At 43.4% G+C, this 25,354-nt stretch overlaps 1 protein-coding gene across 4 annotated transcripts in view; it reads right to left on the bottom strand.

The window, feature by feature from the left end:
* Positions 1-25,354, bottom strand: part of LOC138912337 (techylectin-5B-like) — a 346,886-nt gene that overhangs the window by 40,698 nt on the left and 280,834 nt on the right. For all 4 annotated transcript variants that reach the window (XM_070212977.1, XM_070212980.1, XM_070212978.1 and 1 more), the window contains one exon: positions 14,432-14,618. In XM_070212977.1, the coding sequence (XP_070069078.1) occupies positions 14,432-14,618 (187 nt within the window). The remainder of the gene's footprint in view (positions 1-14,431; positions 14,619-25,354) is intronic.

The raw sequence follows: 25,354 nt of genomic DNA, 5'->3' as shown, positions 1-25,354 counted from the left end.
AGTGGTCTCCACACTCTCTCTCTCTCTCCTAACCTGGAAGACCTAAGGGGCCTCCAAAACTCTCTCTCCTAACCTGGAAGACCTAAGTGGCCTCCAAAACTCTCTCGCCTAACCTGGAAGACCTAAGTGGCCTCCAAACCCTCTCACACACACGGGGATATTGATATCTTGGTGGGAATTATCTAGAGGGAAAGGGACGCATACAGAGGGACATAGTCTCCGGCGCAAACAGGAAGCCGTTGCTCTCATATCCAACCACCGAGGGGCATACTTTCCGGCGCAGATAGCCGTATTCTTTCTTTCTCATCTACAGGACGCCAGCCGCTGCGCAACTACCGAAGGACGATCAGTAGCCGCCCACGACCGCCCTCGACGACACCGCCGAAGACGGAACCAGCCGCGCCGCTCCATCCTGTTCTTTAAACTCTGTCAAATTTAAGTAAATAAACGCAACCCCCCTTCAATTTCACCGAACCCCGCTCGTGTCATACTCTGGGAACCGGGTCAAACTCTTACAGCAACCACTCCTGACACAAATAAATGTTGGAACGAACTCCTGGACACCGTTGAACTACCCCAGCATAGCAGGAACGTTACATGGCGCCCGAACAGGTTAAAGTGGTTGCAAAGAGGAGACGCCGGTAGAGAGTTATGTCCACCTGGGTGTACCTAGCATCAAAGGCGGACCTGATCGAGTACGCGGAGGAATTCGGATTGGACGCAACGGGAAAAGCGGAGGAATTAAGACAGAGAATAGCAGCATTTGTAAAGAACCCGGAGCACACAGAGGAGATCAGGCGGAGGCTTGGCGAGCTAGCGGAGAAACACAGCAAGGAGAAAGGGTTGACGGAGAAAAACAAGTCACCGACAGAGGAACTGAGCGAGGTAGCAAACCAGATAGACCTCCTGGTGAAACAATTTAAAACACCAACACGGTCGGAAGGAAAGACATCAGACATGCCGGATAAAAAGGAACGAAAAATGGAAGTGGAAACCATAGACCGAGTGCGGAGCTGGGGGATAAGATACCAAGGAACCACCAATCCTTTAGAATTCCTCAGCAAGATGGAGGAGTGGGCCAAAGGCTACGGGATAGACGAAGACGCTCTGATTCAAACCATGCCCTTCATCCTGGAAGGGGTAGCAATAGACTGGTGGAACACCACACCGAGTGAGATAAGTACTTGGAAGGAACTCAAGGAAGAACTGCTGGAATATTTCCTACCACCCAGATACCAGGAACAGGTGGAGACACAAATTGCACAGCTACGACAGCGGGAGACGGAACTAACAAGGGAATACGCAATGAACCTAAGGAAGTTATAAGATTCACAGAGTATTCGGAAGAATCGAAGTTGGACCGTATATACAGAAATTGCAGAAGCAAAATAAAACTCTATACTAGACGCTCAGGGTTCAAATCTTTAACGGAATTCTTGAAGTTAGCCGAAGAAGTAGAAGAAATAGAGGCAATGGAAGGAACCAACCGGTCGGTGGTAACGGGGAACCAGAACGTTACAACAGATATCTGCATGAGATGCGGGGGAACAGGACATGCCACAAGATCCTGCACCAACCCGCCGAGATTGTTCTGTTGGGTATGCGGCAGAAACGGAACAAGAACAACGGAGTGTTGCAAAGCCATAACGGGAAACACCGGAGGTCCGAGCAGATAACGCTGGTAGCTCAGGACCAAATTCAAACACCAGCTACATGGGACCAATTAAGGTGTGACGGATTCCAGATATTGGCCATGATAACGATCGGAGCGGTAAAAGCGAAAGGAATAGTAGATACGGGAGCATCACGGCAGCAAGAGAAGATACAGCGAGTTAAGAAGACATGGAAGATGGAGGAAAGTGAGGACCGAGATAACGATGGCAAACGGATCAAGACAAAGATCAGATGGAGACTTCACAGCCAGAGTGAAATTCGCCGGAGAAGAATTCGAATTGGATTTTCTGATTTTAAACCAGGTTACAGGAGGGATACTACTGGGAATGGACTTTCTGGCGAAGACACAGACAAGGATTCAATGCGGCAATCTGGAATTGGACATCACAGAAGCAAATGAATGTCCAGAAGAAGAGGAAACCAGGCAGACCACATGCGATAGGGAACCAACAGATGAGGAGATCGACAAATTTCTGGAAAAACAAAGGCAAGTATTCGAAGGAATGAAGGGAAATAGTAATATTACAACCCATAAGATTTACATGAAGGATGATAGGCCAGTAAAACAAAGATACTACCCACGTAACCCAAAGCAGCAAGCGATAATCAACGAACAAGTGGACGAATTATTAGCATTGGGATTAATAGAACCATCACATAGCCCATTCAGCGCACCAGTGGTGCTGGTAAAGAAGAAAAACAACGAATGGAGAATGTGTGTGGACTATCGGCTACTGAACGAACGAACCGAAAAGGATGCTTACCCGGTACCAAGAATGGACTTTATCTTAAATCAGCTAAGAGAGGCGAAATTCATCAGCACGCTGGATTTAAAATCCGGATATTGGCAGATACCAATGGAGGACCACAGTAAGCAGTATACGGCGTTCACCGTACCGGGACGAGGTTTGTTCCAATGGAAGGTGATGCCATTTGGGCTCACAACAGCTCCGGCTACATTCCAAAGAGCACTAGATACGGTCATCGGGCCAGAAATGGAACCGTTCGCGACATCGACCTGGACGACATCGTGGTCATCGGAAGGAACAAAAAAGAACACTTAGAGAAACTAAGGGAAGTGTTCAGGCGGCTGCAGAATGCAAACCTAAAGATAAATGCGGAGCAGTGTCATTTTTTTCAAACAGAGCTAAAATACTTGGGACACATCGTGACCGACAAGGGCATCAGAACGGACCCAGAAAAGGTGGCGGCCATACGAGAATTACCGACACCGAAAAGCACAAAGGAGATACACAGTTTCTTAGGTATGGCATCGTGGTATAGGAAATTCATCCCTGGATTCACCGAGAAAGCAAGTGCACTACAAGAGCTGGTAAAAAAAGGAAAAAAATTCGAGTGGCAGACCCAACATCAAAAAGCGTTCGAACAGATAAAAGAAAGCTTAACTATAGCACCGGTACTGGCATGCCCGGACTTTACAAAACAGTTCAAACTGCAAACGGATGCATGTGACCTGGGAATAGGAGCAGTGTTAACCCAGGAAGATGCCGAAGGGGAACATGTGATCTCGTACGCAAGCAGAAAGTTGAGCAAGGAAGAACAAAATTATAGTGCCACCGAAAAGGAGTGCTTAGCAATTTACTGGAGCATCAATAAATACAAAATGTACCTGGAAGGCTACCAATTTGTAGTGGTAACGGACCATTTGGCATTGAAATGGTTAAATTCGATAGAAAGCCCCTCGGGGAGGGTGGCCAGATGGGCACTCGGATTACAACCATTCCAATTCGAGGTCAGATACCGAAAAGGGAAGTTGAACGCAGTGGCAGATGCTTTATCCAGGGCACCAGCAGTAGAAATCAAAACCGCAAGAAGCCAAGCCGATTGGATAAAGGAAGCATTCGAGGAGGTAAAAAAGGACCCGAGTAACGGAGAATTTAAAATAGAAGGGGAAAGACTATACAAGAAAAGCGGCAGCGAAAAAGACCTACAACCATGGAAACTTTGCATTTCAAGGAGCGAAATTCAAACGGTGCTCCGAGAAAACCACTGCAACGCGACGGCAGGACACCTAGGAATATTCAAGACTTTGAAAAGGATTAAGGAGAGATATTTTTGGCCTAGAATGAGGATGGAGATTATAAAATTTGTAAAGGCTTGCGAGAGCTGCCAAAGATACAAGCTGTCTCAACAAAAATCCGCGGGAAAAATGCTAACTAAAATTACCGAAGCACCATGGGAAACCATATGCGTAGACTTCGTCGGACCACTACCACGTACGAAACATGGAAACACCACACTAGTAGTAATAGTAGACAGGTTCTCGAAATGGACCGAAGTCGCGGCAATAAGGCAAGCAACGGCAGAAGCTTTCTTGAAATTATTTCGTGAAAGAATAATCGCAAGAGTTGGAGCACCAAAAACACTGATATCCGACAATGGGGTCCAGTTTACGGGAAGGAAAACAAAGACCGCCATGGAACAGTGGGGAATACACCAGCAATTCACAGCACCATATACGCCACAACAAAACCCAACCGAAAGAACGAACCGCACCATCAAAACCATGATATCACAAATGGTGGGAGAAGAACAAAGCAGTGGGACGAGAATCTGCCGGAGCTAATGCTAGCATATAACAGCAGCATATCCGAGTCGACGGGTTTCAGTCCAGCACAATTATTGTATGGAAGAAGTCTACGACTACCAGGAGCTCTGTTCGACAAAGTTACGAAAGGATCGGGACTAGCGACAGAAACAGTAGCAGCGAGGTGGAAACGACTAAGAGAGATTAGAGGCGAGGCAATCCAGAACATGGAAGAAGCAGCGGGGACACAAAAATTCCACTACGATCTACGGAAAAGAGAATGGAAACCAAGTGTAGGGCAGCTAGTCTGGTGCAAAACACACTATTTATCAAACGCAGCGGAAAAGTTTAACGCGAAACTAGCGCCAAAATATGACGGGCCGTGGGTAGTAGACAACTTTTGTTCACCGGTAATAGTTAGACTAAAAAATCAAAAAACTAAGAAATCGAAACGGGCATACATTGGGGACTTGAAAATATATGTACACACTAACCATACGCTAACAAACCCTGATAGTTCAGAGTCAGAGGGTAATCAATGTAACGCCTTACTCATTTCAGTACACAACGACAACAACATGGACAAGTTTCAGAAGTCAAGCGAGAAGTTTCGGGAGGACTGCAAGCGGCTACAGCAGGCGAGGAGATTAGCGCAGCTAATATCGGCCAGACCAGCGGGTACCGGAGTGCGGGTACGGACAGCGCCAACTCGCCTCAAACCACCGATGTGCCGACTAGCGGAGCACGGCAACCGGGGCACAAGCTCGAAGGAGGACCTACCGGCATCCCGACCACCGGCGCAACCCTCGACGGCACGGCCCATAGGGGGACGACAAAGGGTGGCACACACCCCGAAAAGACTGCCTGGAGCAGAAGTCGGCGGACACCAACTGGCGCCAAGGATGGGGACGCCGTCGCCGGATAGGGACATCATGGAGCTACACCCGATCCAGCTACTTACGACCAGCACGGCCCACCGCTTCCAGCAGCAGCACAACAGCAGGAACAGCCGGAAGTGTTCACCAATGAGATGGGGTGGACAGTACCGGCTGATGCAACGATGTCGGCCAGGGCAGTGGACGAAATAAAGGAACGCTGGGGGCAGAAACGGAAGGGGCAGCAGCAGACCATCCTAGTAAAGGATGAAGAGAAGTCGTGGAAGGTCATCTTCGGCAGGGGGTCGAAGATCACGATTCGGCACTTCGTGCCTTCGCAAGAGGGGGGGAGGTGTGACGCTCCAGAGCGCACAATATAAACAAATATAGAAAATAAGCTTAGGTTAAGAGAGATAAAAAGCATGAAGCGACATAGAGAATAGGACAAATATAATAATTAGCTTAAGAGAATAAAAACATGAAACGAATTCAAATTCAAATAAAAAGGCGGGCGCGCCAATAGAAATAGCTGGGCACACTGATCCACGATCACCGGGTCACACTGACCCCGATTACCTGGTCACACTGATCCATGATCAGCTGGCGACACGCGCTAAGCCGGAGAACCAGGGATTTTGACGTGGTGCGGGCACACTTAGTCACGCCAACGGGTATAAAAAGGGTGCCGGTTGCCCAGGTCAAGTCACTCTGCAACCGACAGCGATCGGAGAAGGTGAGCCTTACGCATTGGTGTGAGCAACCTCTCTGGGAGTTACTTGTGCAGTCTTTTTCGAGGATAGGGTCTAGTACCCCGTCCAAATACATTGTAGTTAGCGAAACCCCCTTCCCCCTTCCTCTACCCACCCTCCGAAAGACCGGCCGTCATCAGTGCCAGCCGATCTTTGGGGCTCATCCACCCACCACTAACCAACTCGGAGCGACGAAGCCGCCATCAGTGGCAGCGGACTCTAAGCTCGAGCCATCCCTCGGTTCACCGAGTCGCCCACCCGCTCGGGTTTCTCTCCCCCCCCTCGTCTCACCGAACTCACCTTCGTAGACCCACAGTGGGGTGCGACTCGTCTCACAACCTGGAAGACCTCAGTGGTCTCCACACTCTCTCTCTCTCTCCTAACCTGGAAGACCTAAGGGGCCTCCAAAACTCTCTCTCCTAACCTGGAAGACCTAAGTGGCCTCCAAAACTCTCTCGCCTAACCTGGAAGACCTAAGTGGCCTCCAAACCCTCTCACACACACGGGGATATTGATATCTTGGTGGGAATTATCTAGAGGGAAAGGGACGCATACAGAGGGACATAGTCTCCGGCGCAAACAGGAAGCCGTTGCTCTCATATCCAACCACCGAGGGGCATACTTTCCGGCGCAGATAGCCGTATTCTTTCTTTCTCATCTACAGGACGCCAGCCGCTGCGCAACTACCGAAGGACGATCAGTAGCCGCCCACGACCGCCCTCGACGACACCGCCGAAGACGGAACCAGCCGCGCCGCTCCATCCTGTTCTTTAAACTCTGTCAAATTTAAGTAAATAAACGCAACCCCCCTTCAATTTCACCGAACCCCGCTCGTGTCATACTCTGGGAACCGGGTCAAACTCTTACAGCAACCACTCCTGACACAAATAAATGTTGGACCGAACTCCTGGACACCGTTGAACTACCCCAGCATAGCAGGAACGTTACAGGTCATGCAGCTAAACCTTAACCACTGCAGGGTGGCCCAGGACCTTCTCACCCAAACAATTTCCGAGCTCAAAATTAACTGGCAATTCTGAGCGAGCCCTACAAAGCAATTAGATTCAACACGTGGGTCAAGGATCAAATGGGAAAAGCAGCAATCTGGACATGTGGGCAACCGGCCCAACATCTAGCATGCGTAAAAGCATCAAAAGGCTATGTAAGGGCGAAGCTAAAAGACCTTTGGGTTTTTAGCTGCTACTTTCCACCCAGCTGGGCACTAGAGGAGTTTAGTGACACGATAGACAGCCTGGCAAACGACATACGAGCACATTCGCCTGCGATTATAGCCGGGGACTTCAATGCGTGGTCAACGGAGTGGGAGTCAGCCTCAACAAACACCAGAGGAAGAGTAGTCACTGAGACGTTCGCATCGCTGGACGTAGTCCTACAAAACACGGGTTCCACCCCTACATTTAGGAGAGCGGGAGCGCAGTCCATAATCGACCTCACCTACGTAAGCGCATGCTTGGCGGCGACGGCGACATGGGAGATTAGTGAGAACTATACGGCGAGCGACCATAGTGCAATTATAAGCACCATCAGCACGCGAAGAACAGCCGCACCGACAATTACTCGAGGACACTACAAAGAAAATACGCTCGACATACCAGCATTTAGAGCGGCCCTGGATGGGACGGAATTAGCGGACAACGGACGGGCATTGATGGAAAAGGTCAAAGAAGCCTGCGACGCCAGCATGCAGCGCAGTAAAAGCTTCAAGGGGCGCAAGCCAGTCTACTGGTGGAACCAAGCGATTGAGAATGCACGCCGCGAATGCATTAGCGCTAGGAGAGCCTACCACAGGGCCCGCGGAACCGAAGACTTCCATATACTTAGGGAGGTTTTCACCCAAAAGAGGAAGATCCTAAAGCGGGAAATAAAAAGCAGCAAAAAGCAGTGCTTCCTGCAACTTTGCGATGAAGCAGAAAACGACCTGTGGGGAAAGGCCTACAAGGTGGTCATGAAAAAAACCAACGCCGTAAAAAACGTGACCCCAACTGACTCTGATAAACTGGGAGTGATTATAAGGCACCTATTCCCAGCGCAGGAAACGAGGCAAGCGGAAGTGTTCGCTGTCCCGGACCATCAGATACCGCCGGTGACCCTACAGGAGTTGGACAGCATAGCCCAGAAGGTACCAAACAACAAGGCACCAGGGCCAGATGGGATCCCAAACCGGGCACTCAAACTGGCCATCAGCATGTACCCGAGCACCTTTGCCAGTGCATACACTAAGTGCCTGGCCCAAGCCCGCTTCCCAGAACGGTGGAAACAGCAAAAGCTGGTGCTTATACCAAAGCCAGGAAAAGATACGGAAGAACCGTCGGCATATAGGCCCATTTGCCTTCTGGACACGGCCGGCAAAATACTAGAAAGTATTGTCAGTGCAAGACTCGGAAAAGCAATTGAGGCTGCCGGAGGGCTCTCAGAAAGTCAGTATGGCTTTAGAAAGGCCCGCTCAACCCTAGATGCACTGGAAGCCGTGGACCGCATAGCCAGGCAGGCCATAGAAGGCAAAAGATGGCTGGGAGGAAAGAAACAATACTGTTTGGTGGCAACTCTGGACATCAAAAACGCCTTCAACTCTGCATCCTGGAGCAAAATAACGGCCGCACTCGGGATGTTGAACATCCCAAAGTACCTGCAGGCGATCGTTAGCGACTACCTGAGCGACAGGTGGCTCCACTACGATACGGACGAAGGACCTCAACGCTACAAAATCACAGGAGGAGTGCCACAAGGGTCTGTCCTAGGCCCATTATTGTGGAACACCATGTATGATGGTATCCTGCGACTAAACTTCCAGCATGGCGTGAACGTTGTTGGATTCGCGGATGACGTCGCGGTCATAGTGGTAAAAAAGTCGATAGCCAAGGTAGAAAGATCTACAAACGCAGCCATAAGCAGGATAAGTGAGTGGCTACAAATCGCGGGACTTGAACTGGCTGAGCAGAAAACCGAGGCGGTACTCATCAGCAGCAGGAAAAAGGTAGAAACGGCACGAATCACTGTGGGCGGAGCCCAAGTGGAGACGAAAAGGGCTATAAAATACCTAGGGGTCATGCTGGACACCAGGCTGTCCTTCAGGGAGCACCTGCAGGCGACTCATAAGAAGGCACGCGGAGTTACGATGGCAGTGTCCCGAATGATGCTTAACCATAGAGGCCCAAAATCCACGAGCCGGAAGGTACTATTTAACGTAGCAAAGTCGTCCATCATGTATGCGGCGCCAATATGGGCCAAAGCGACAACAAAAAAGAGCTACACAAAGGGAATAGAGTCGGACTACAGAATAGGAGCCCTCAGGATAGCCTCCGCCTTCCGCACGGTCTCTACTGAGGCCATTTTGGTCATCAGTGGAATAACACCAGTCGAGCTCGCAGTTGTGGAGGCCAAGGAGAACTTCGAAGCGAGAAAAGTAGCCGACACACAGGCGGACCTCCGCTTGGCAAAACTAAGGTCAAGAACCAAGTCCCTTGAAAACTGGCAGCAAAGATGGGATAGGGCAGGAACCGGCCGGTGGACGCACCGACTCATCCCCAATATAGCAGCTTGGGTAAACAGAACACACGGCGAACTAACGTTCCATCTGACGCAGGTGCTGAGCGGACATGGATGCTTTAAGGAGTATCTACATCGATTTGGCCACGAGACAAGCCCAATCTGCGAGGCATGCGGAACAGTGGAAAATGCCGAACACGCACTAACTAATTGTGTCAGGTTCGGAGAAGAACGCCTAAGAGCCGAACAAATCCTGGGGACCCCGATCACAGTGGAGGGACTGGTACCTAGTATGCTGGAGAGTCAGGATAACTGGACAGCTGTATGCAGCCTGGCTGCGGAAGTCACGACGGAACTGAGGCGGCTAGAACTCATAAGGAACGTGAGGCCCTAAACAGACCAGCCAGCCTTGCGAAGCAATGCTTCACGGCAGTCCCGCAAGTCTGGATATCATATGTATATTTATTTTTTTCTTTGTATGTAATTTATGAATAAAAAAAAAAAAAAAAAAGTAGTGGCAATGCAACACATTGTCAAAATTTTAACGACACAAATGCTTGTATGATTGATCAATACCTGTTTTCGGAGTGCGTGGTACCACTACAGATAGTTTTTGGATTAACAATACTCTGGAAAAATATGAAACCTTCATCCACACGTTATTGTAGGCCAGTAAAATTGCTTTGTCTTAAAGAAACATCAGATTTGATAGGTGATGAAGTGGACAAATTTAAAAGTCAAATAGCCGAAGTACAGTTAACGAGACTTGAAAAATATGAAGTACATCATAAGTTTCATATGACCATGATAGTTGGAAAAGTTTTCAGTGTTCTGGCAGAATCATCATCCCTAGTGTGTGGAATATGTGGAACAACACCAAAAAAAATGAACGATCTTATTGATATACAAAATTTGCCGATTAGACTAACTGGATAAGAAAAGTTAGAACAATTGAAGAAAAATATAAAAATTGAAATTTAATCATTACCAAGATTTTTTATTATTAAACTTATAATGATAAAAACATTTTGAAAAGGCGTGTGGCAGCTCCTCCCCAAAATGTTTCCTTGCTGCTGCTTTAAAGAAGAAGAAGCATATTGCTTCAACAGTCGGCAGCTCTCGTATTTTGCTTTTGCTTCGACTGCGGCTGCCGACTTATTCAGAAGCAGCAGCAGAAGCAAAAGAACCTTCCAGAAATTTTTGCGAGCTGCTGCTTCGACTGTTGCTACCGACTGAAAGCAGCCACACAGCAGCAGCTAAAAATAAGAAAGCAACGACTTGCTACTGCTTTGATAGTCGACAGTTCTCGGATTTTGCTTTTGCTTCGACTGCGACTGCCGACTTTTTTAGAAGCAGCAGCAAAAGCAACAGCTCATATTAAAAAGTTACAGCCAGTCGAAACAAGAAAAATTAAAAATTAGATGACTTTTGATATTTCGACTGCAGCATTTTAAGCAAGTATTAAGAACTTCCCAAGCCTGGTTCTGGTAATACTAATAACGGCAACACAGCTATAAGATTTTTCCAAGAACTCAAAAAGCCTGCCAAAATTAAAGGAGTAAGCTCTGTAATAATTTATCAATTCTGCGTGATCTTACGCACCTTAGCATGTGGATATGAAATTGATACAGAAGCCTTTCGACATTATACATTGCAAACCGCAATAATATTTGTGGACTTGTATCCATGGTTTTACATGCCTACATCTGTCTATAACATTTTAATGCATGGTGCAGAAATAATACAACATTTTGCCCTTCCGATACGTATGATGTCAGAAGAAGCTCTCGAGGCCAAAAATAAAGATTTGCAAAAATATCGTTTACATCACACTCGAAAAAATTCGGGAAAAAACAGTCCGAAATTACCTAGGAAAATGCCAAGAAATACTAAAAGATTAAGATCGTTTTGGAATTCGATTAAAACCATAAATTGTATAAGTTTTAAAAAACATGATAGTTGTCCGTACGCTGAGCTTGAGGAGCTTGAGTTTCACATCGTGCCATCCTGGCTCAGAATCTATGCCTAGGGATTAGAGGTGGAGAAAAATCGATTTTTGGGAACATCGATGTTTTCGATGTTTATGTCAAAAATCATCGATGTTTTTCGATGGCTTTGACTAAAAATGGACATTTCTATTGGATTGGCGTATATTTGCATTTGTTTTTACACATATAAAAATGAACATAAATATACCTTTGCCGAGGGTATTTTAATTTCAGCTAAAAGATTGCTACCAAGAGCATGAGACAGACCGGAACGAAAAACATCGATGTTTTTAAATAAAAATAAATTTTTACAAACTTGGCCATACAGAAAGCAAAAAAAATTGATTACTTTTTTCCGTTTTGAATCTGAAGAGTATGGGCTCGACAAATTCGCTGGCTTGAGATGTTCCATCATATTTATTGTGTTCCTTAATGTTTTCAAAGATTTTCCCCAGTAACTGCAGATTGCAATGGCCGGTAATACTCTGGATTAGTGGACTCACCCCCGATATTCGGGAAAAAAGTAACCTCGATGGACCGCGATCTCTTAAGATGGGTGTAAAGCTATAGTCGAGTACCTTGACTATCAGATACCTGCTACTCAGCTAAAGAAAAGGCGATGGAAATAGAGATACGCATGCAGCAAAGCTACTGCTTGCACTGCTTGAATTTTATTACTTCCCCATAACTTTTTAATGAATGGTCCGATCATAAAATATTCTTTTAATATTTGCTAATTATAAGTAAACACAACATCATTGCATTTATACTTTTTCGCAATCTTTAATGATGTGGGTACCATTGGAGGGGCGTGGAACCTTGATGAAATAAACTTGCGCTGCACATGAACCCCAACAATCTGCATGGGTATTCCCAACTTTCTAAATTTTATAGTTTCCGAGTTCTCAGCGTTTAAATGGACGGACCGACAGACAGACATACATACATGGCTAGATCGACTTGGCTAGTGATCCTGATCAAGAATATTGTAATGGTCGTCATTCTGGACTGAATGCGCATCTATTATTTTGAAGCCAGAAAAACCCAAAAATAGTAATTGTATTAGACCCTATCAAAGTATACTTTGCGGCCGCAAGGGGTTATCTTAGCTCAGCTTTTGAGTATCAGCTGCATTATTCAGCCCCGCCAACTTGGTGCAATATTTCCATGACGTTCCAAGAACTAAAAGCCACGCAGTGGCAATCAGTCTATTTCACAACCCGCAAAAGTATTCGTATCAGATCGTCATGTAAGCGATCTTGAAAACGCCACAAACTCTATCCCGCCGCTTTAATTGGTACAAAACCCAAACCGTGTTCGTTTTTGCATAAGTGAAAGAGAATATTCGTATCGGATATGGCAGATTGTAGTCCATTCTTGAATGGTATAACCTTGTGTGCCCCAAACACGTGCTGGTTAGTGGAAACCCGGGCGGAAGATCTCTTCCGCTACTGCTTTATTTTTAACTTCCTGGAAAAACCTCTTAGATCACAGGTATGGGCCACCTCTAAAGTATACCCGTACCCTAAATTAAATCAGCTTTCTTGGCAGTTAAAGGGCTGCCACTTGCCCAAGCTCCCATACTGCGACGGCCGGGTAACGCTGGAAGGCCAAAACCACCTATCTCGTGAGCCAGTATTCATCGTCCGGCGTAGGAGAGAGAATTACCCTGGCTTTTCCGGGTCTGAAAGGTCTCCTCCGGCCCCAACAAATCCCGGTATTAACGACCGTCCCACCTATTAACGCGCCGAAGGAACAAAGATTTTAAGCAGGACAGCGAGTCGATTGACTACCCACCTAGGAATCGTGACAGACCCCTCAAGACTAGGACTCCTATAACTCTATGCAGCCTTCTACAAGAAATATATATTAAGAGTGGTTACCGAACTTAATACTTGTGTCTAAATCATCGTTCGCCCATATAATCTTTATCAGTGTACCTGCCAAAATAGAATCCACAGCTAACCACAACACCGTCTCATCACTATCACGCTGGAAGGCCTTTCAAAGCTGAACGTTTAACAAAGTGAGTCATACTTATGTGCTCTTGCACACCTATATTGTGATCTATTTTTAAACCGATCCAATCTCTCGAATGTCTTGCTTTGTCTAAGCCCCAATCGGGATGCTTATTAGAGTTCTGTTTTGCATATACCTACTGAGAGCTTGGTGACCGCTTGTAACTCATAAAGATTATGGCCTGGCAATTATTATACCCCCCAAATAACTGAATACAAAAAGATAACTTGTATAATTTCCCGGTGTCTGTGTACACTGCTCAAGTAGACACACATGAATATAGTGAAATCTTAGCTCCTTCGAAAAAAATGTTAAGCCAACGAAAGCCCCTTTTTAATTAAAAAAACAAGAAAGAACGTTATAGTCGGGTGCCCCGACTATCATATACCCGTTACTCAGGTAAAGGGAGTGCGCGGGAGATGGAGATAGAACGATTAAACGAATGCTTAAATAAAGAAATCGGAATTATCTCTAGGGTATCTTCGTCAAATAGTCGAGATGATTATGGTTGGGTGGGTAGAGAAAGCAAGTGCCGAATATCAGCTCAGACCTTGTAAAACGTTAGCATGACAGTAGCAGATTTAAATGTTGTTCTTTTTTTCCATTCTTTTCTTTTTAACGGTAATTAATAAAGTGTTTTCTGTAGGAATCCTAAAAAAAATAAAGTATGTATAGACAGTTAGAGAAAGCACACAGACCTACCCCGTCGCCAAAAGAGCTAAGGCACTAGAGGATTCCACCCGCTGTTTTCATAACTGGGTAGTAGGAAGATAACGCTACTAACAACTAATCTTGTGTATCGCGCTGGGAACACTTTTATTTGGCGCGAAATGGCCGCTTCTCAACCTGAGTCAACCGCTACAATATATATCCTTTATAGGGTCGGAAACGCAACCTTTTACATGTTACATACTTTTGCACGAATACAATGAACCCTTCTCTACGTGTAACGGGTATAAAAGGTTATTATGTTATTATTAATAATATTAACAATTCAAATTAAATATTAAAAAAACTTTTTTTTTATTTCCAGAAGCAAAAACATAATTTGTATATATAAAATAAGCATACCTTTAACATGCTAGCGCAATTAAGAGAGCTCCGATCATTGTCCTTATTGTATGTGGAAAATGGACTATTATTTGATCCATACCATGGGTCATTTAAGGAGTCTCCAGCGTTGCCTTCATATCCGTCTATTTCAAGTTTATAATAATCTGCCTCTGAGTGTATTTTAAAATGAGAGTAGTGAGCATATCTAAAAAACAAGGCAAACAATTATAATCAAAATCTATTTATATTAAAAATTGTATTTTATAATTACACTATATTTATTTCAAAAAGATTTAATCGCGTGTGAAACAGGAACCTTTTAAGTCATAGTTCACACGACTTACACCCCAAGAGTTTTCCATATTAAAAAAGTATATTCATTTAAATTTAATTAAAATTAAAATTAAATGCTGCAGTCAAGTACCCCGACTAATAAAATGAGTGTGAGAGAGATAAAGATATGACATGTCCGTCTGTTCAAAACTACGCGAAATAGTCTCAAATTTCTTAAGCTAGCAAAATAAAACTTTCTTCTTTCTATTGATTTTAAAATATGTTACATAGTATATACTATATAGGTCAAATCGAGACGGATCGGACATCTATATGCTTTAGCTCCCTTAAATAAATGATCGGAAAATAATGGGGAAGAAATAATAGCTTCAATGTTATTTTTAACATTTTATCTTTAACTCTAGGGAATATCATAATTTCAAGTATTTCTAAATTTCAAATTTAATCGGACTACTATGTCGTATTTTGTTGTAACATATAGCAAGTATATCTAATTATCTTCCCTTCTTGTTTGAACTGACAGCATTATGCGTATTTTATTAAAAACTTTTTATGCAATCGAACCATGGACAAATTTCGGCGTGGCAAAGATTCAAAATCCTTGCGCTGCGTAGGCACTAATACACCAAAAAAAAAATCGTTATTAATCGTAGGTCAATTTGACCTTTTTTAAGATCATTTTTAACTTGATATGGGGCCAGGTAAATGTGATATGGTCGAAAATGTAAGAACGAAAATTTGCATTATTCCTGACCAAAACTTATTATAGTGCGAGCGAGAAAACATGCTTGAAGTACGTCAGTTCGAATTTCGAATACGTCTTTCTCGCTTCCACTCATGTCATTTTGCTCGCCATATTGACTCCTGCGCTCTTTTTCGAAGTTAGAGAATCTCCGAGAGAGAGAATTCTGCAAAATGATATTATTTAATGTAAATTCTATGAATATTTCAGGTAAAAACGATATGAGTATGAATAACCAGAAAATTACCTGGACTTATCGATTTTACGGCGACGTGCTTTTTTTTGTGTGTAGAGACTGCATGTTACAAGGTTATATACAGTTGCACCGCTCAAAAAATGAAATTTTATCGAATTTTTTTTGACACCATAAAAAATATTTATTAAAAATGTTTTGCCGACGTTGTTTAGTTCATTTTTCTGGGTACTTATTAAAAATTTTTCATAAAAAAATATTAAATAATTAAAATGTTATGGCCGAATTCCAAGATCGTCTTTTTTTGATGGTGACTTGCGGTGGACATCATATCCCAAGAACGGTTCATCTCAAATCAAAAATTCAAAAAAGTTTCGTTAGTATATTGTATTGCCTAGTCCCTGGACAAAGGATTTGTAAAAATTTTGATTAAAAAAAAAATGGCAACGGTTTTAACAAAAAATGTACTTTTTCAAGGTATTAGATTTTCGATTTTATGCTCCAAAAAAGGAAGTTTTCAAAAAAATTGAAAATCTTTAGTCCAAGGACTAGCTATTATTATAATTAATAAGTTGTCAAAATTTGGTGTCGATCGGATTAATAGTTTTTTAGTAATCGTGTTCACCGCAAAGGTAATTTCGAAAAAACCAGATTCTGAGATAATCGCGTTTAAAGTTTTATGTTGGCCGATGTTCAGGTAGTGCGCTATAAATACAACATACAACGCTACAACTTCGGTTCTAATGCTCCGATCGTTCTGAATTTTCGTAAGAGTATTCTCAACAGTATATACTTCAAGAATATACAATAAAAAAATCGATTTTTTTATCAATCACAACTGTATATAACCCCTTAATGTGTTCAAGATCTCATTTGGTCTAACTAAAGTTCGTTTGCCAAGCGATACTCTGACCGAAATTTCTTTAAATACGGGAGTGAGGAAATAAAAACGGATGGCTGGCCGCTTACCCGATACGCGGCTGGAGAGAAAACTCTGATAAACAGAGCCTGAAAACCATGGTCATAATAAAATATCGTTTAATTGCATAAGTATCGGCATATTTTGCAAGGGCTTATATACATGCACTATCAGGGGTGTCACAGAAACCGTCCAGGGCTGGATGCTAACACTAAATATCGAATATTCAATAATTATCGAATTTTATTTGTCTTATTTTTTATTTTCCAATAAGTTTTAAACTTAATTTATATTTTTCTTGCAAAATTACAAAAAGAATATATGTTTAAAGCGCATGTTGTACATAATAAAAGAAAAAAATTACAAATTTGAATTACCCGCCAGGCTACATATTGCAGCCCTGAACAGCGGTTTGCCGCGGCTGCGTTGGTTTATTTTCATTTGTTGTTGGCAAGATTTTTAAAAGCGAACCAAAATGCCGTGTGCTCTAGAGTACTTGCGAAGGCATAAACTGCGAGAGGCTACGACGCAGAGGAGATCCTTACAAACGGTTTTACATGAACTACCATAGAGATTTAACTCATTGGCCAGGTCCTTTCACAAGAATGCGGCCGCCCTGAGTAAATCCTTTGGCAATGTCGATATTATCGCGAATGAATCGGAAGAATATGGTGTCTTGCGCTGGGAACCTATGTTTACCCCTGAAAATTAGCAAAGCTTATTAGTTTAAATAAATAATAAACAAAAATCTTGTACTTTTTTACTTACATTTCTTCTTCTTCTTCACAGCCAGTGTTTTACCTGGCAAAAATAGGACATTTTTTCACGACAGTGATGCCAACTTTTTGCAAAGGTGGTCTGTTTTTATTAATTTCTCAATAACTACAACTTCTTTTACCATGAAATTTTTACCAGAAATTTCATTTTCATTTTTCATTTTTTTTCATTTTCAACTACAATACTAAGTACCTTTGAATAAATAATTCGTTAACAAAACATTTCGATAACTAACTCCGAAATTTGGACAAATTTGGTATTTTAAAGTTCTAGCTAATTGGTAACACTGCCAGGTAGACGGTTTGCCGACAAATTTTTTTTAGCTAATTTTTTCGAGAGGTTTTATAAAAAGCATATTTTTAAATATAACCCGAAATAGGTATAAAAATCATAGTATGCAGGTAGTTCATAAAATTCATTAGAGTTGTCTTAAATAAAGTTATATTTTTGGGAAACATTTGTAAGTTGGGTAATTTTATCAAAACGTCCGGAAAAATATGGGGGATTTAGAAACCGTCAAAAATGACGTCTGTGACACCGAGTTTTGCTATTCGGGAGAAATTCGGTTGGAATGGTTTTCTGTGACACCCCCGATAATGTGGAATCTGACGTTGGGGGAATATATGCAGATCAAAAAGATGAAAGCTGAGCCAATGCAAACTTTTACAGCAACAGAAAACAACTCAGAGGAGAAGAACGATCCGTTCTATAAGTAGAGAACTTATGAACAAAGATTTCATGGTCGGAAACGGAAGAGTTAAGCCAGGTTTCGGTAAAAGCGATGTCATCAAAGTCAAATGACGCGCTGTTAGTGTGAATTTGGTTAAGTTTACCCAAAAGACTGCGTACGTTTTGATAAATAACGTTAAAAAAGCAATTTAGTTTTTTGAACCGGTAATATTGGTTCTGGATCGAATCTTTAGGCAGAAATTCATGAACGATAGTGTCAATAGGCCATAATTCAGGATTCTGATAGGAGACTGTCGGGAAAAATTGTAAATGAGCAAATTTTACCCGTGTGAATAAATATAAATTTGTTAATTATAAAATTATCAGGAGTAGCTTTTAACTTGATTTTTTACGGCTCCCGGCGTAGTATCAGGCGACAAGCGGGACACAAATATTGCTTTCCGAAGTTTGACTGAGCGCAATGGTAATTCAGATGGGCGAGGAACAGAATTTAACGGCAGTCCATCGGGATTTGGAACATTTGCGGTAGCGTTGGTGTTGCCTGTTTTGCATTCCTTTAGCTGGTTAATTACTGAGTGGATGCCTATTTTATCAAAGGCCTTGTTGAAATCAAGAGAGATCAATGTGATGTGTTTCTTGAAGGAATGCGATCTTCTTGCTATGAGCAAGCCCAAAAGAGTTAGCTATTTCACTTTGTGATGTTCTGGGGGTGGGGAAAGAAGGGTCGTCTGATGTTTGACCATGGTTTTGATGGATATGAGAAGGGACTAATATCGAATGTGAAATTGAAAATATAGATCCGTTTGGCTCGCGTTGGCTCTTTTGTATTCAACTATATTTGACGATTTGGCTTTCTTCAAAACTGATAAGTTTTGATTCCACCAAGGGACTGTTCTAGGAAATTAAAAAGTAGAATTATGGGGGATTGATTGGTGCGCGCTTTGGATAATAATTTTTCTTAACATAGCTGTTTCTTTATGACATTTTCGCTCGGTGGCTTGTCAGTAGAATAGTTTCGAAAATATTTTTTGTATGCTTCCCAGTAACCTCTCTTTAAGTTAAAGGAGGGTTTTGAGGTGTAGGATGAGGGTGAGGTATTAAGGTTCATTGAGATTAAGATAGGGAGATGATCACTTCCGTAGAGGTCGTTGTATCCCAAAGAAATTCTGGGGCTATAGCACATGAAGAAAAGGATAAGTCTATTTGTGTAAAAGAGCTGTGAGTGGAGAAGTGGGTGGGGCTTTTGTCGTTTAATAAAATGTAATCTGAACGGTCCAGGAATTTGGCAATAATATTGTCTCTGGTATTAGGGCTAGGGGAGCTCCAGTAGGGGCGCCAACTATTAAAGTCTCCGAGGACTGAAGTGGGTGTGTTGTCGAAGCAGAGGACGTTTTTTAAGTTACTTCTGTTTAAGGACTTAGTTGGTAAAATGTACGCTGATATTATGTTTAGTTTAAGTTTTGTATCTATTGAGACTACCGTTGCTTCGAAGACTTGGGTGATTGAGATTTGTCTTTGCGATATTGAGTTTTGTATCAGGAGTGCTACCCATTGGTGCAATGTGGGGTAGATTTCATGATGTCGTCGTAGGTCGTAATCTCAAGAGTGAAGGGGCTTGTAATGCGACTTGGGAGTAAGGAGTGAATTTGTGGAAGTGACGTTGAATGTCGATTTTTGTGGCGCTTTTGAAGTCAACATTTTCTATTGTTTTAATAGCTTTAATACAAGTTGTCCAAAGAGCTATGATGAAGGTTGTCGAGGTGTTTGCAGTTGATGTAGAATTTAGGCTTGGTACAGTCTTCGTCGTCGTGGGAGTGAACTTATTTATTTTACTTTATTGTTATTGCAGGCTTTGGTGGGGCGAATACATTTTTGGCAGATTCGGCATTTAAGAGGTCGTTGAATGTGTGGTCGAAATTTGACACTTTCATATCCAATATTTATGGTTTCGGGTAAGGTGGTGATGGCGAAGGTGAGAATGATGAGTCTGGTTTCTTCAAGATTATTATTTTGGTTCGAGCCGCTCTCGGGCGTTTGATGACTCTCTCGTTCTCGGCATTTTGGCAGATTCGGCATTTAAGAGGTCGTTGAATGTGTGGTCGAAATTTGACACTTTCATATCAAATATTTATGGTTTCGGGTAAGGTGGTGATGGCGAAGGTGAGAATGATGAGTCTGGTTTCTTCAAGATTATTATTTTGGTTCGAGACGCTCTCGGGCGTTTGATGACTCTCTCGTTCTCGGCCGTTTGATGCTGCATTTGACGGCGGCGTCGACAGCCTTGGGCGCTGGCCGAGCTTTGCTTGCAGGTGGCTTGGTTCGAGCCGCTCTCGGGCGTTTGATGATGTTGGTCGCAGCATTTGTTGCGCTCATTGGTTCGATGATTGGCTTTGGCCGCGCTCTGTTGCGTCCGATGGTTTGGCGAGGGTGGATTTAAAATTAATTACCAATACTTTGGCCTTCGTGGCTGGGATTTTTAGGGTTAATATTTACATTAATATGAGTTTCCTCTCTTCCTCCTCGTTGAGGCAGAGATCAAGATCAACGAACAGGGCTTGCTCGGTCGCTATTCCGTCTGGTCCTGTCTAGTCGAATGTGGACTGGAGGACTTGGCTCCCCGAGGGGACTTCCACGATCCGTTGTAGCCGCGCTGTGGCTATCGGGTCTTCCTTGTATTGGGACATCCCTTCGGCGGGTGCCGGCTCGGAAAGCTTCGGTTCCGGTTGTGGGTCTGGCTTGCCTGTGGACCGGTACAATGAGAGGTTTTCGTCGGCGCCATTGCCGTTGGCGACGGGTTGGTTGTCAGAGTCGTTGGAGTTACTGGAGCGGTCCTTGTTGGAGACATGGCCCTTTGGTTTCGACAGTCACCGGGGTTGGCTCTCCATTCCCTATGGACAGATTTAGGGGCGGTGCTGCTGCGGCTAGTATCGCTGACGGAACTATTCGAGCTGAGGTCCTCGGGCTCCTGTGGGTCGTCCTGCGATCCATGAGTGCCGTTGGATAGGGCGGAGCTACTAGCGCTGCTGTCCTCGGGCCCCTGTGGGTCGTTGATCATTGCAGGGTCGCCAGAACTGATGGAGCTACTGTCTGCGGGCGCCTGGGGATCGTTGATTACGGCCGAGTCGTCAGAGCTGCTGGGGCCCAGGCCTTGTTGACTTCGGCGAGTCGTTGCGCCGTTCCTCGCTGGTGAACAGGTTGGGGTCTGAGTTGCTACTATTGGAGGCGTTGTTCTCAGGTCCTTGTGGCCCTGTCTGGGGGTCGTTGCTGCTGGTTTGGGTGTGTCCCGAATCGTGCTGCTGGTTTGAGTGTGTCCCGAATCGCGCTCGGGTTGTCTTCGGTTGTTGGGGTGGAGACCGCTATTTCGGTAATCCTGATCTGTGATGTTTCTGATGACGGCTGGGGAATGTTGCTGGTCCTAGCGGGGAATATAATAGAGCCAATCGGACTCTACCACATTGGATGATGGTCTGTATTCCACAGAGAAAGTCGATGCCGAGTATGAATTTGTCCAGGATGTTTGGGAGTATCAATAGTGTGGGCGTAGCCGTTTCCGTTCCCAAAGCTATACGGGTACTCAGGGCGTGGGTGACGTCTGCTGTGGACCCATCCGCAAGAGAAATTCGCCTTCGCACGTCCCTTTGGTTGGTGGGGCTCCCAATGTCCTGCGCGATCCTCTCACTGATGAAACTCCCCGAAGCCCCGGTGTCTATAGAAGCGTGAAAAAGCTTTCCTTCTATGGTGACGGCGGCTACGATGCGTCCCCCCTCAAACCGTAGAGGTAGAGTTATATCTGGGGTGATGGTTGCATGGCCCTCACTGGTTCACCCGGCGGGCGAGGACCCTGCCCATTTCCCAAAGTCGTGGGTCGGCAGCAGTCAAGGGTGCGTAAGCTCCTTCTTCCGCACTCCCAGCAGAAGAGCACATGTTAATTGCGATATTCTTCGTAGTTCCTCAACCGTTCCTGTTGATTGCAACCCAAACTCCGCCACGAGAGCGGTAGGATTAAATCTGCAAACCACGGGAGGATCCTTGTAGACTGCGTGAGGTTATGCGTAAATCTACCGGTCGCCGAGGATGCCTGTAGCGGCGCTATTATATACGTAGGGCACACGATTTAATTAACAAGGCAACTGTGGGTCCTGGTCTATGTGCGAGAATGTTTGAAGAACAATTGTTTGATTATAATATCGGATGCGTAGAATTATTTAAATATTTATCGTAGGAATATTTAATGATTATTAAAACCACGGGAGATCCTTGTCGGTGTGCGAGGATAATTTAATTATTAAACAATGGAGGTCCTTGTGGGTTTGCTCGAGGATATGCGTAGGATACACGATTGAATTATTAACATCACTGGAGTTCCTTGTTGGTTTGCTCGAGGATATGCGTCAGCTTGTTTATTTAATTATTAAAAACACTGGAGGTCCTCGGTTGAGATTGTATTCGCGGTGATGACTGGTGATCGACTGTCCCATAGCCTTATAGCTGCCGGGTCCACGTGTTCGGGCGGTGCACAGTGGTCGCTGCCATTAGCCAAAAATCAAAAAATTGATTTTGGGATATTCTAGTGAAAACCAGTTTTACGATCAGCTGATTGTCCAAACTTTACTACACAATAGTTTTTTTTTGGAATTTCTAACGGAATTTTCCAATAATGGAATGAAAAGAGCGATGACGTGCTTACTTACTTGCTATAAGTCAACAGTGCAGTGCAATGCAGTGAAATAAAAAAAATCTAATAAAATCTAAAGCAGGGTTTAACCCAATTCGAATATAAAAGATATTGTTCATAACTGTAAAAACTGTGTTTCTGCCTTTCCCCCAATGATGTTTATATCCTGTTATTTATTAATATTTCAAGATTATCAAAATGTTTTGCCTAGCTTCCGACAGGTGCTAACCTAACCTCATTTATTTTAGCACCTCTTTCTAGGAGGAAGCTCTTTTTTGTTTTGTGTGTGCTGTTCTTGTAGCTTGTTTTGCTGTTTCTTTTGTAGCTTTTTGGTTGGCTTTTGATTGGAAAGCTTTTTAAAGGAGCCGCTAAATCAAATATAGATTTATTAAACAGATTGCTTTTAAGTTCTAAAATATTTATTAACGGACAAAAAAACTTAGTTATAACCAAAAGTCAACTCTTTTAGAGTCAACTATTTCGTTACTTGATCGAACAATTTAAAAATGATATTAAATCGTATCATTGTTCGTTTTGTTTTTTATAATATTTTTGGTACGGTTGGAGTTTAGTAATTACTCCCACATTTTTATATTGCAGTTCTAAGTTTGTAAATAACGTACGGTTAACAAACCAGCTTTTTTAATATTACAAAAATTAAATTTTTAATTGTAATTGCGTAATGTAAACGCAAGCAATGAGAAAATCGTTCTTATGGAGGCTATAGGATATTGTGGTACGACCTGGCCAATTTTTGTAACATATATTTATAATATTTACCTAGAGTTTTAGTAAAAATTTCATAGCGATAGCACATTTAGAAGTATTTATGGCCGCGGCCATAAGCCCGACCACTGAGCGGTGACATCGGTTTGGCCAGCGTACCGCCTGGTTATACGACACGGGCAGAGGACGAGCGAATTTGCAAAATTTCCACTTTTTGTACCTCACGTGTGTGGGGTCGTGGCGACACACGCAGCCGAAAACCCAAATCAGAGAACCGGCAGGGAAAACGAGTGTTTGGGAAAATGTTATATATATGGGCGGTTCTTTTACAAACCAAACGGATTTGGCCGAAAAAAAAATTTCACATTTTTGTTTTGCCTGAAACTTTTTTTACGTGTACTATTCGGAAAATTAGTAAACACGTGTATCAGGATTTAGCAAAAAAAATTTTTTTTTTTAATTTTTTTAGTTTGCCAAAAAACGTGAATTTTGAACAAGTACCCTCTCATTGAAAATCTGAATCTCCGGTTACAGTTGTCCAATTGACTTCGTGTCTTTTGCATTAATTCCTCTAAAACCTCTTTGTTCAGTCGCAGCAATAGTTATAAGTCAGCGCTCTGAAGTATCATATATCGGGTCAAGCCGTCAGCAACATTATCAATGACCCACTTATTGGCACAAGCTTATTCTGCTGAATTGTAACTATCCGGGCTTGCATAATGCATAATAACCGACACTTTTTGCTTTATACCTATTCTGTTAACCTATGCACTTTTTACCTATAAATACCGTTAAGTTTATACAATAAAATCAGTAACAATTTTGACTCCTACAATCAAGTTTTACTCATTTTGCATTCAACAGAGGCTGTCGCTCTAGTCTTCAGATCCTCATATGCAATCCTTAGTCCAACTGGTTCAAGTTCTAGTTGCGACGACTTTAGGCAGACAGTTTATGTACTGTATGCCAGGCACCTAAGCCAATCAATAAACATTTTGGTGACCCCGACGTGATCTCACCAAGAGATCACACCATAGAACACAACGTTGGAGATATCTTTCATACAAGTCCTTTTGCCCAAGTCGTCAACAAGGCGACAGATTAAGGACACCTGAGCAAAGTCGACTCAGGAAGTTGGAAGACTGGTCAACAAGGCGACCAGCTCCGTCAACGATTTGATAAAATCGTTTTTTGTGATCCCGGTAAACGGATTTAGATCATCCAATCCCGGACACATTCTCGAAGTTGTCAACAGGCGACACTTTGAAACCAGAATCAAACATTCTCAGAATACGAGAACTCAGCACCACAGTTGCTGTCATCAAATTTACCCAAATCATTCATAAGTGTTAAAAGCTTCTTAGACCATTTCGGTTGCGAATAGGAGCGTATCCAGCTATACAAGCAAATAAAACACTCCCAACGGGTCAGAAGTTTTTAACACAAGGTAATAAATATGAGTGACATGGAGGAACAAGCCGTCAAAGAAGCACTAGACGTGCAAGAGGAGATCAGTCAAGAACTCTCCAAATTTATCATCAACTTCAAGAAAGATTCATCGGAGAGGAAATCAAGTCCGAACTATTATGAAAATGGACTAACCATTCTCGATGACGCTTGGAATCGATTCACAACGAATGATCTCAAGATTCCTCAAAAGTATAGAACTACGTTATACATGAAGTTCTATAACGACTGTCGTGAGTCATACGACAAATATCGAGCTATCATACGGGACGGCATGGAACAATCAACAAGCCAAGCCGAGGTAATTCCAGACCCAACTGGTAACCCTGCAAGCATTCAGCATCCCACGATAGGGTTCCAGAAACTAATATCTGCATGTCGTCGACAAAAGGCAATATCAGATTCTATTAGGCGCGCTCTGAAAGAGTATTCAGGTACGGGAAAGAGCGTAACAAGTG

The sequence above is a fragment of the Drosophila takahashii genome, chromosome 2R (assembly GCF_030179915.1).
Source record: "Drosophila takahashii strain IR98-3 E-12201 chromosome 2R, DtakHiC1v2, whole genome shotgun sequence".
Lineage (NCBI taxonomy): Eukaryota > Metazoa > Arthropoda > Insecta > Diptera > Drosophilidae > Drosophila > Drosophila takahashii.
The sequence above is the reverse complement of the archived record's forward strand: the minus strand, read 5'-3'. Positions and strand labels throughout refer to the sequence as shown.